Source organism: Mus caroli, chromosome 8, assembly GCF_900094665.2.
Source record: "Mus caroli chromosome 8, CAROLI_EIJ_v1.1, whole genome shotgun sequence".
Classification (NCBI taxonomy): Eukaryota; Metazoa; Chordata; class Mammalia; order Rodentia; family Muridae; genus Mus; species Mus caroli.
Genome location: NC_034577.1, coordinates 85,489,220 through 85,501,171, shown reverse-complemented (window position 1 = coordinate 85,501,171; position 11,952 = coordinate 85,489,220). Strand labels below are relative to the sequence as shown.

Genomic DNA, 11,952 nt, shown 5'->3' with positions numbered 1-11,952 from the left:
TCCTAGGCTGTTACAGGTGTTTGTAATGAGGACTTTCCTTTACTCTGGGGAACTAAATTTATCTGATTAAGTCCAAGGTACAGTGTGTACCAAACTACACTCTGTTACAAAGAATTCCCAATATATTACCTGACGAGTATATTTTATAAAACTCTCTAGGCCTTACTTCACAAGTCAAGACATTAAACATTTGGGAGTACATTAAAAATAGGTAAGCTGAAAATCATTGGAATTGGTGTAAAAAGAAGTCCATCTAGAACTCATTGCAGTATTTTCATGTAATGGCATAGTGATTGTTTGCACTGCTGTGGATTGCTTCTTACTGAGTGAGCCATGACAAAATTACATGAGTTTTTAAACTCTCAAATTATAGAGTTACAGTGAGGTGTTGTATACATAATGATAAACATGATTTTAGTAAGCAGCAAAGCTTTTCAAAAGTATTTTAGAGTAGGCTGGGTATGGCGGTACATACGTTTAACCCCGGGACCTGGGTGCCTAATGCTGGGGGATCCAGAATCCCAGTATAGCTGAGATACTTAGCAAGTCCCTACCTCAAAAATAATAGAAACAAAGGAATAGTCTGAATCAACTGGATTCTAGAGGTCAAGAAAGGTTTTGTCAGCCCAAAGAAAACAGCAACTTTAAATTTCTAGTACACTGCCTGCATGGTTAGTATGAAATTATAGGAGTAAAGTTTCAGGACAAAGATGGTCGAGAGTGGAGGCACACATCTTTGATCACAGCACTCCAGAGGCGAAGGCAAGCAGATCTCTTGAGTTCCAGGCCAGCTATGGGGACATGGTGAGACCCCTATCTCAACAAAGTTTTAAGACTGGAGAGGCTTTTGCATGGGACTTGGACTTGGTTCTAAGCACACACTTGGTGGCTCACAGCCATCTGTAATTCCAGTTACATGGATCTGACACGGCTGACCTCGGGCACCAGACATGCATGTGGTACATACACTTACATGAAGACAAAACACTCATAAAAATAATGGGTAAAGGACTTGGCTGATTGTGTCATTGCGGCCACCATAGTTGCTTTATTGCGGACTTGTTGGCTGTAGGCTTAATGTAGTGAAGGAAAAGTTACAAAAGGTAGCCAGTTTAACATTTGTAATAGGCAGAAATTAGCTTGATTAGTTCTCACACTTTTATGCTGTCTTGACAGTTGGGCCAAGTGTGGCTGAGGAATTAAACTCATTCAAGTTTATTTAGAGTCATCTGCAATGTCTAACCATGCCCATGATTGGTAAACACTAGTCTTCGTATCCAAGAGTGACAACTGTTGTCCTCTTGAAAGCCACTAGTTCTCCTCCAGGGGCCAGCAGTTTTGCCCCAGTAGTTTATGTAACATGGGCTTATTAAGAGTCCAGCTAGCCGAGTGGTGGCGCACGCCTTTAATCCCAGCACTCAGGAGGCAGAGGCAGGCGGATTTCTGAGTTCGAGGCCATCCTGGTCTACAGAGTGAGCTCCAGGACAGCCAGGGCTACACAGAGAAACCCTTCTAAAAAAAACAAAAAAAAAAAAAAAAAAAAAAAAAAAAAAAAAAAAAAAAGAGTCCAGCTAATCCTTAAGACTTGGGAGGGTAGACATGGAGCTAGGTTGACTACGATCATCTTTTACTGTTGGGCACTGGAGAGAGATGCTACAGCACCCGGTTTCAGGTGTTAGTGTTAATGTTCTGGGAGAGTGGAGAAGTGTAAACGTCCTACCTGAGATTGAGAGTGCTGTCAGAAAGCAGTGCTTGAGTTGAAGAGTCACTTCTAATCCACTCTTGCCCTTTGTAACTTAAGCTGACTCGGATTCTTCCAACTGTAAGTGCTTGAGCCAACCATTCATATTCTGAGACCTTTAAGTTACTTGCTGTTCTAAGCATGGGATGTAAGGGGATTGGGTTTTTTTTTGGTTTTTGTTTTTTTTTGTTTTTGTTTTTGTTTTTTTGTTTTTTTTTTTTTTTTTCGAGACAGGGTTTCTCTGTGTAGCCCTGGCTGTCCTGGAATTCACTCTGTAGACCAGGTTGGCCTCAAACTCAGAAATCCGCCTGCCTCTGCCTCCCTCCCAAGTACTGGGATTAAACGCGTGCGCCACCACTGCCCAGAGGGGATTGGTTTTAAACAGAACATTCTTGTCACATAAACACAAAGTTTTAAAGCTTTTTGGTCAATTACATTTGGATCCCAATACCCTTGTTTCCTGATGAACAGAGATGAATTAGAGAGGTACAAATTTTATGTGTTCAGGCATTCAAAAGAGAGCACAGGTGTTAAGGTTTCTTTGATCTGTAACATCACCCTTAAGATGTAATAAGTCTTCGATTGTCATTCTAACCATGTATATTCTAAATATTGGAGAGTATTAAAATAAGCCCTTGAACAACTGACATTTTTTAAACTAAATGTTCTAAAATATGAAAGGCCTCTTGCATTATTTTTTTTATTAACGCTAGTAGTACATACTAGTAAAGGGAGATGATGAAAAAGTTTATTCAATTGTTTAAAGCCCTAGTTAGAACTATCTACCCTTTTGGAGAGTTGAAAAAAAAATCCCAACTGATGGACGACAACTGGGATGTCTTTTCAAAATTTTTTTAAAGAGTAGGCAACACTAATTGGTAGAAGTGCATGCAGGCTTTTAATCCCAGCATTTGGAAGGCAGAGACAGGTGGGTCTGTGAGTTAGAGGCCAGCTTGCAACCTGGTCTACAAAGGCTCAAGACAGCCACAGCTACACATAGAAACCCTGTCTCAAGACCTCCCCCTCTGCCAAAAAGAATGTGTGGGTGTGATGCCTTCAGGTGCATCTGTGTACCCTGTGTGTACAGTGTTCATGGAGGCCAGAAGAGAGTATCAGATCTCTTGGGACTGGAGTCAGACATGGCTGTGAGCTGCCAAGTGGGTGCTAGGCATCTAAATTCCTGTCCTCTGAAGAGCAGCCAGCAGTCTGTGCTCTTAATGGCTGAGCTTGGTCCATAAAATGTTAGTCTAGTGGCCATTATCTCTCAAGGGCACCTTACATGGTTCCTGCATGATGAGCTGTCCCAAGCTGTGGCTTTCATCAGCTCAGCTCTTCTCTTGGCTTATCCATTTAACTTGCTGTTCTGCAATCCAAGCTGGCTACACGTTTATGACAGTGACTTATTTTTGTGCTCTCAGCTCCCCAAACTTAAAAAGCTTTTACTGGTTCTTAGTGTTTGGGTTGCTGGCTGCTGGAGAGGATTTTCCGTTTTCTACCAAACAAGCTTAGCTTTTGTAGTTTTAAGATTAGATTTTCCAACACATTCCACTTGTTTTCTATCTCTTGCTTGGGTTAAACTGGACTCACTTGAGTTTGCCTCTGTTTAAATACAAGCTGTAATTCATGTGGAGCCATTAAATTCACCTTACTATTAACTCATATAACACACATGGCTATTTTGAGGGGGAAAAAAAACCCCAAATATATCAAGATTAAGCCAATTAAGTACACTTCATGTTTTAGTGAGGGATTAAGGCTAGAGATAAGTTGGAAGAAATGCAGGGACTATACTGTTCCATTGAGAGAAGAGCAGCATGTTGAGAAACCAAAGCTTTGGCTAGGGATGCTGTTGAGTGGGAAAGTGCTTGCCTAGAAAGCTTTGGGTTCAGTCCATGGGTCCTCCAAACAGAGAAGTTGGTAATTATGTTCATATATAGTATGCAAGCACCATTTATAGTTGTGGCTTTGAGAACTTGAACCTGGTTTGTTTATAGAAATGTATAAAGAAACTGGAGTTTTGGGTTATGTTTTTTATATTTGTAAAGCAAAAGTTTGATCAAAATGATCATTGTTCTTTTTAAAAGTTTTATTTCACTGTTATTTCAATAAAAATATTTAAAACTGAATGACTAATTGTTTGGGATATTGGTGGAGGGTTGCTCAACTTAGTATACCTAAGTAGTGATCCCACGAAGACAAGTTTCCTTGTCTGTGGTAAGGTCCATTGTGTAAGGGACCACTTTGGCATAGTGATGGTTTGGACTATCGATCAATGTTATCTGTCTCCCTCCCACCCCCGAGCCCCCTTTGAGATAGGCTCTCTATGTTACTCTGTAGACCAGGCTGACCTTGAATTCAGAGGTCTGCCTGCCTCCATCTCCCAGATGCTGCTATTAAAGGTGTGAGCCACCATTGCCTGGCTCTCTATTCAGAGGTCTGCCTGCCTCCATCTCCCAGATGCTGCTATTAAAGGTGTGAGCCACCATTGCCTGGCTCTCTCTTCCCTTTTTTTTCTGTAGCATGTGCTTAGTAGATTCGCTTATCTGCAATTGATGGAGTCATTGGATTCGGAGCCTGAAGACTGGACACTTACAGTTGCAACACAGTTGTGTTAACTGCCTGTTGTTCCTATCATTAAGGACTGTTTCTTCATCTGCAGGGTTACAAGTGGGAGCTACTTTGATCTGGCTTCTGGTTAAGACTTTAGAGGGGATGCTAGAGAGATGGCTCAGCAGTTAAAGAGCTCTGGCTACTCAGAAGACCCAGGTTTAATTCTCAGCACCCACATGGCAACGCACAATTGCCTGTGATTGCAGTTTCAGAGGATCTGAGACCTGGTAGGTACGTGTGAGACGGATACATGTAACACACATGTGGTACACATACATGTGATACACCAGGGTACATGTGATACAGAGGCACACACAAATTCACATAATCTTTAAAAGGACTGTAGAGTTTATCCTTCTTGCACTGGCCTGTGGTATGCCCCAAAGTCCTAGCTTCCTGGGAGATTGAGGCAAGCTGATTGTTTACAGCTCAGGAGTTCAAGACTATCAAGACCCTGTCTTCAAAGTAAACCTTCCAGTAGTGCAGCAGAGAGGAGAGGGAGGGAGGAGGAAAAGGGTTTGAGAAACAGACAGAAGGTGTTTGCTTGGGTGTGGTGGTTCATGCCCTCCACTCTCTAACCCTAACAGGAGTTTCAGCAGGGGAATTGCCGCGAGCTGGAGGCCAGACTCGGTTAGACTGAGAACAAGCATCTCAAACAGGTCCTCGAAGGAAGGATGACACACACAGTACTTTCTTGAGGGGTAAAGGGACAGAACAATGACTGTTCTCTTTCAAAACAGAAGCCATCCAAAATCTTGGGCATTATCTTAGAGTGTAGCTGAGCTGGGTTAATTTCATCTGTTACATATGCTGGATTTTCAGAGAGCCCACGCTTCTGAGAAGAAAGTAGGCAGCTTTGTTATCAATATCAAAGGACAAGTTTGGTATCTAGTACTGCTGTGTTGTAGCTTACATTGAGTGTGCATCACAAATGAATGGTTTAAAAATCATCGTGACTCAGATCTGACCTTGTAAAAGTCTCTCTGGAAAATTACCACCCAGGTTTTTTCAGAATAAAGATTTCCATTATTTGGACAATAGTGTTCGGGCTTGGTATTTTATTTTTACATTTAATTATGTGTGTGGGAGACACAGATATGGAAGTCCGAGGACAACTTGGGGGAGTTATGAAAATCAAACTCCTGTTTGTAGCAAATGGTTCATCTCCCGAGCCGTATTGCAAATGACTGGGGAATGAACCAAAGGGAACTATATTGTACAAAGACCCATGACGAGGTGTTTTTAAGAATTATAACAGTGGTTAATTTTCAGATTTAAAAGATCTGTAGAAATATTTGGCATGAAAAAATACTACAAAGACAATTTCTCCACATTAGAAAATTTGGAAAATTCAAAGCTGTTTACAGAGCTACATTCTGGGATAGGCACTAACACATGGCTCGGGGATATAATAATTAAAAACTGTACCCTATGTTATGTAATTCACATAGATATAACCTGCTGTTTATAGTGTACAATTCAGAGACTTTGAGTGTATTCATAGTTGTATAACAGCAATTTTAGAAATTCTCACTTAAGGAAACTAGTACCCCTACCTGACACTTCTTTAGCTGTCACCTCCAGTTCTTTCAAACTCCCCTCCTACTCTACATTGCACGCATTTGTTTTATCAGTGGGGTCACACAGAATTTAGATATCTGTGTGTATCTTGATTCAGACATCGTCAACATTCTCTGATATTGTAGCATTATCTGTACTTTATTTTCAAACACTATAATTCATTCGAGGTTTGCCTCTCTGGTTTTTAGGAGTAGTGTTACTGTCAGCCTCAGTGTAGGGACTTTGTGTGGGTGTCTGTTTTCATTTCTCTTGGATGTTTACTTAACAAGCAGTGTAACTGCCAGGACAAAGGTCACCCTTTGGTTTACCTTTTAGGAACAGGTATTTTCCAAGAAACTAAGCAGCATTTGACATTCTTACTTGTAGCTAAGAGGGAACAAATTTCTATTTCTGGTTAAGTTGGTTCCTCCGTTTTAAAAATATTCTATCTCAAGGCTTCTCTTATTTCCTAAGCATCATGTCGCTTCTTTAGGACACCAAGGAAGCCTCTAGTCCACAGGGTGGTGGGATGGAGGGTTTACCAGCTTTGGCGGAGAGGAACAAGGGACAAGTGGCTAGGGGCAGGGGTCCCGCACCCTCACCCTGCCGCCTGACCACGCACACAGGCCTGCCGTCATTGCCCACGGGTCAGGCTCACCCCAGAGCCCGGCTCAGGCGCACCCGTGGCTTCAGTAGGCCCAGGGTCGCCAAGGATGCTGCAGGGGGCCGGGACGCGGGGCCCCAGGCCGGGTCCTGTGCCCTCGGGGCTGCAGAGCGCTGGCTGTGGGCGGGGGACGAAGGCCGCGCCCCCGCGCCCGTCCCGCCCGCGTCCCGCTAGGGGCGGCGGCCCGCCCCGAGTCCGCCGAGGCTCTTCCGCGCCGGCAGGGGCAGCAGCGGGAGCGGCGCGGGGCGGAGCGGCGCGAGCAGCTAGGAGCGGCCCGGCTCGGCCCGGCGCGGCGGCGGCGGCAGCGGCAGCGGCGGCGGCAGCGACGCCAGAGCCCGTGGGCGCCTTTCGCAAGGCCGCCGCAGGCGCCTGGCCGCAGCGCGGGAAGCCTCGGGGGCCGGAGCCCGCCGCTGCCGCCATGCCGCTGCTCTTCCTCGAGCGCTTCCCGTGGCCCAGCCTCCGCACCTACACGGGCCTCAGCGGCCTGGCCTTGCTGGGCACCATCGTCAGCGCCTACCGCGCCCTCAGTCAGCCGGAGGACGGCTCGGGGGAGCCGGAGCCGCTAACGGCCCCACTGCAGCCCGAGGCGCTCGCGCCGGCGCGCCTGACCGCCGGCGGCCCCCGGGCCCGCGACGTGGCCCAGTACCTGCTGTCGGACAGCCTGTTCGTGTGGGTGAGCGAGGCTGCGGGCCGGGCGCGGGGGCGGGCGGGAGCCGCCATGTCACCCATTATCCGCGGGGGGGCGTGGCCGGGCCCTGACCCGGGCCTCCTCGGCCCGGGGACCGCGGCCCTCGCGTGGGGCTCGAGGCCCAGCGGCGCTGCGAGCGTGGCGGGCCCCGGAGAGAAGGTGTCGGGATGCCGGGGAGAACAGTCGAGGCAAGGGCGGTCGGGCCCGCGGGCTCCAGGGCAGCGGGGTACGGCGACCTGAGGCTGTGAGAAGCCGCGACACGTCCGGTCTAGCTCGGCGTTGTTGGGGGCGGCTCGCCGACGAAGAGAAGGCCGAGAGTTAGGGGGACATTTTACTCTTCACCAAACAACTTCGAAATGGTGCTATTTGTCAATGCGTTAGCCCCGGTGGGCGCTATTTAACGAAGCAAACAGACCAGCGACGTCCTTTTATCTCCCCCCACCCACCCCCCGCGATGGTTTGTGACTGTTCCCTTTTTGACAGAAGGCAGCCAAAAACATTCGGATCGGTGTGGCTGCCCTTCTTTTGAACGCGATTCCTCCGTTTAGCGATCCATTTTGAAACAAGGGTTCTAGTTTGTCTGCCGGTGCGAGATAAGCAACGGCCACATGCCACAAGTACTGGCTTCGTTTGTTACATCATTTTAGGCTGGGCAGATCTGAGAAAATTTTGCTCTCACCTTGCACTTGAGTGCCTCTTCTACGAACCCTCAGAAATAGGAAAAGTTGCTCCCGGATTTAAAAAATTGTCACTTGGATTTCCTGTGGCTTGGTGGGGATCGTATCTCCTCACACGGCGCCTAGAGAAGGCTGTAAATGACTGAGGGGTTAATGTTCTAAGTTTGTAGAACTATAATGCAACTCATTTGTTGTAATTATTCCCACTGTGCTTCATCAGGAAGCAGCGGGATTTGTGAACTTCGTGGGCTGCAGATGACGCCTCCTGGTCCTTTGGTGCATAGTTTCATAGAAGGCAGTGAAGGGCGAAGTTCCCCTTTCTCTACTCCTATGAAAAGATGAACTGTTCATCTTTAGGGTAAACAACTTAGAATTATTATGTTGGGAGTGCTTTTGACAAGGGTGAAGACTGTAGTGTATGTAGTCGTTGATACCTTGTTTTAAGCCGGAACCATTATTCTATTACTAGAACAGCCAATAGTATTTATTGTTTAATGTTTTTTTTTTTTTTTTTCGTAAGTTTCTTCTTGCAAAACCCATGTTCAAATTCCAAGGTTAATAACACTTCATAAAACATTAATCTAAGGCCTTCCCTTTGGTTTTTCTGAGAATTGTCATTTGTAAGAAATGTTCTTTTTCTTTGCACAGTCTTACCTCATACAGATTGATCATTTCTTCCCCTCCTTTGAATCCTTATTTCTCAGTTGAGCTTTATTCGGTTTTCTTGCATGTCCTCTGGAGTTTTGGCACGCATGGTGTCTGCCCAGATCTATTTTGTGTGTGCCATGAGTTTTGTTTATCATTTAGTACTTTGTGCAGCTATGCCTCACACTCTTTAAAAACCTCTCCTGTTCCTGGCAGGTAACACTGAGTGTCAGTGTGGTGGGCCTTTGTCAAAATGGATGCTTCTTGAGCCTCACTCATAGGCCTTAGACATTTAGGGGGGAACCCCTTCCCCGCCTAAAAACAAAACATTGTCTGCCAATGCCAAGCAAGATTAACAAGAACCTGTCCTTTGTCATTGCCAGTCGGAGGTCTTACTAGTTATTGTTTTGTCAGACTCTCTAGAACTTGTCTTTGTAGACACATGCAGTAGTCTCTCAGGAGGTCTGGTATTAGCACAGGCAGATGAAAACCTTTCCGAGGAAGACACAGCTACCAACAGCACTTTCCCCTTACCCTCGAATGACTCATATGTAAATGAGGCTACTTATAATAGGTGACAATAGAACACATGTGAAGTCCTGTGGGGTTTCCAGGTAGGAGAAAGGCGTGCTGTGTGGGACTGACTACAGCTTCTCTGACTTAAAGGGAGTTGAGAGGTTGGAAGGAGACTAGAGGTAAGAGGAGGTGGCCCTGCTGAGAGACAGGTGACAAGCCTTTTTTGAGGCTCCATCTCTCCAGGTGTGGTGCTGAGGCTCACTTGTGGCTTATGACAGCCATCTTTGGCTTGTCACTCCTCCCGCCACATGCAGTGAGAAAAGTAGGTGGAATTTCAGAACTGGTTAGGTTGGTTCTAAACTTAAAACTTTAAAAGACAGATCCTGCAAGTTCATATTTCAAAGGTCAAAGTAAACAAAAGTGATAGACAGCGAAAGGAGGTCCCTGTTCCACCCGCGTCCCATTCAGCTCCTTGTAGCTGGTGCTGGCCTTAAATGGGAACCTAAGAAACAGTCAGCCTCAAGTCCTTTACCCAGTTCATTTCTGTGGCTTACACGCGTATACATGTGCACATATTCTTTCTGTTTCACACCTGCACCTGCATTTTATTCTTTCCCCGAGCTGGATGCTGCTTTGAACTTTTATCTAACGTTACCTTGACTTGTCAGGCGTGTGCCCTTCCTGGGCTGATGCTATCTGCACCTCCTGTGGACCCACTGGCTGCCTGTTTGTGAAGTCTTCAGGGATGGACACGAGGGCTCCATTTCTCTGCTCTTGTACAGTGATCTGGCGAACCCTTTTAGCTTGATTGGATTCTGCCTGTGAGAGGAGTTATGTGTATGGCACAGATGACATTTTAAAATAGCTCTTCTCTGTTGTCCAAGTGAAGGGAAGTGGCTGTTCAGATCAGGCTTGCTGCAGCAGACCTATGGTTTATGGTTCTTAGAGACTCAGTTTGTCCCATGCTTGTTGGGCTTGAAGTCGGGGCCGACACGCCAACTCTGCAGGAGTGTCCGGGGTCCTAGAAAGCATCTGATTTAGGGCTTAAAGGTCAAATGCTCCTGTTAGTGCCTTTGAGCAGCTGAAGCTCGTTTTGTTGAGTTTCTTTTTCTTCTCTGGTTTTAGAGACCCAGTCTGGATGCTTAGGACAGAGTGCTGTGCTGGCTGCTGTCAGTCCCAGTGTGGTGGCCTCAGCCTCCCCTCCCCCATGATAGACTTGTAGGCCTGGGCCGCCATGCTTGGCTCAATATTTACATTTTCAGTTGAGATTGAGAAGTTACTGTGTTTATTGGGATGACATATTGAATACTTGTGAAGTTAGGGCTTTTTTCTTTAATTTTTTTGAAGATTTGTTTTATGGGTATGAGTGTTTTGCCTGTATATAGAAAAGTGTACTGCACACCTGCCTGGTGCCTTGGGGGTTGGAAGGCGTCATTGGATTCTCTGGAACAGGAGCTCCAGATGGCTGGAGCCATATTGTGAGTGCTAGGAACCAAGTGAGATCTCTGCAGGAGCAACAGGAGCTTCTACCCACCGAGCCACCCAGCCCCTGAGCCACCCCAGCCCCTGAGCCATCCCAGCCCCTGAGCCATCCCAGCCCCAGCCCCAACACGTTTTTATTTTTTTTTAAACGTTTTTATTTTTTTTTAATAATTAGATGTAGAGTAGTTCATTGTTGATAATCATTAAACTATTCCAAGAAAGCACAATTCAGAACCTTAAACTTTAGTTTTTCCAACCCTCCATTGCCTTGGTGTTCTTGTAAAGGTTATTTCTTTTAAATACATTTCCCGCCCATGACTGTGTGCTTTCTTTTCTCTCTCCTCCTTCCCTTCCCCCATCCCTTTCTTTTCTGTGAGACAGGGTCTGGGTAGGCAGCCCAGGCCAGCTCTGCAGTGCAACCTCTGGTCTGAACCCAGGCCAGGCTCCACATAGTTTTTCAAGCCCTGTTTTTCTTTATAGACATGCTACATTTCATCACCCCCACCCCCACCCCAAAACATAGTCTCTCTGTGTAGTTTTTGCTGTCCTGGAACTCACTCTGTAGATCAGGCTGATCTAAAACTCACAGAGGTCCCCCTGCCTCTGCCTCCCAAGTGCTGGGATTAAAGGCGTGTGCCCCACCACCAGGTGATGGGCTAATTTTCAAGTCTTCCATTTAGATTAAAATAGAAATGTTTAGATATGGGTGATGGAACCCCAGGATTATAAGGAACTTTCAGTGTGGTCCCAGCTCACAACTGCCTATAACTCTAGGTCTAGAAGGATCTACCATGCCTGACTTCCATGGGCACTTGGAGAGTACACGGGCACACATGTGTAAGTCATATAAAGTAAAATCTTAATAAAGGGGAATGGGCTGGGGAGATAGCTCAGTAACTCAGAACACTTGCCACTCTTCTAGGGGGTTCAGCTCCCAGCACTCAGGAGTGTCTCTCGGCTGCCAGTCTGACAACCAACTCCCTCCACTGCACACACACACACACACACACACACACACACACACACACACACAGAAGTGGTACCCAGACATACATGCAGGTAAAACACTCATACACTTAAAATAAAAATAAATAAAATCTCAAAAATAATTTTCCCCCAGAAACCTGACAATACTCTTTTTTTTTTTTTTGGTTTTTCGAGACAAGGTTTCTCAGTATAGCCCTTGGCTGTCCTGGAACTCACTTTGTAGACCAGGCTGGCCTCGAACTCAGAAATCTGCCTGCCTCTGCCTCCCGAGTGCTGGGATTAAAGACGTGCGCCACCACGCCCGGCAACGACAATACTCATTTTTTTTTAAAAGATTTATTTATTTATTATATATAAGTACAGTTTAGCTGTCTTCAGACAC

At 46.1% G+C, this 11,952-nt stretch overlaps 1 protein-coding gene across 1 annotated transcript in view; it reads left to right on the top strand.

Annotated features, from left to right (window-relative positions):
• Positions 1-6,778: 6,778 nt before the first annotated feature.
• Positions 6,779-11,952, top strand: part of Amfr (autocrine motility factor receptor) — a 41,261-nt gene continuing 36,087 nt past the window's right edge. The window contains exon 1 of the mRNA XM_021169645.2: positions 6,779-7,248. Within this exon, the coding sequence (XP_021025304.1) occupies positions 6,994-7,248 (255 nt within the window). The 5' untranslated portion in view covers positions 6,779-6,993. The remainder of the gene's footprint in view (positions 7,249-11,952) is intronic.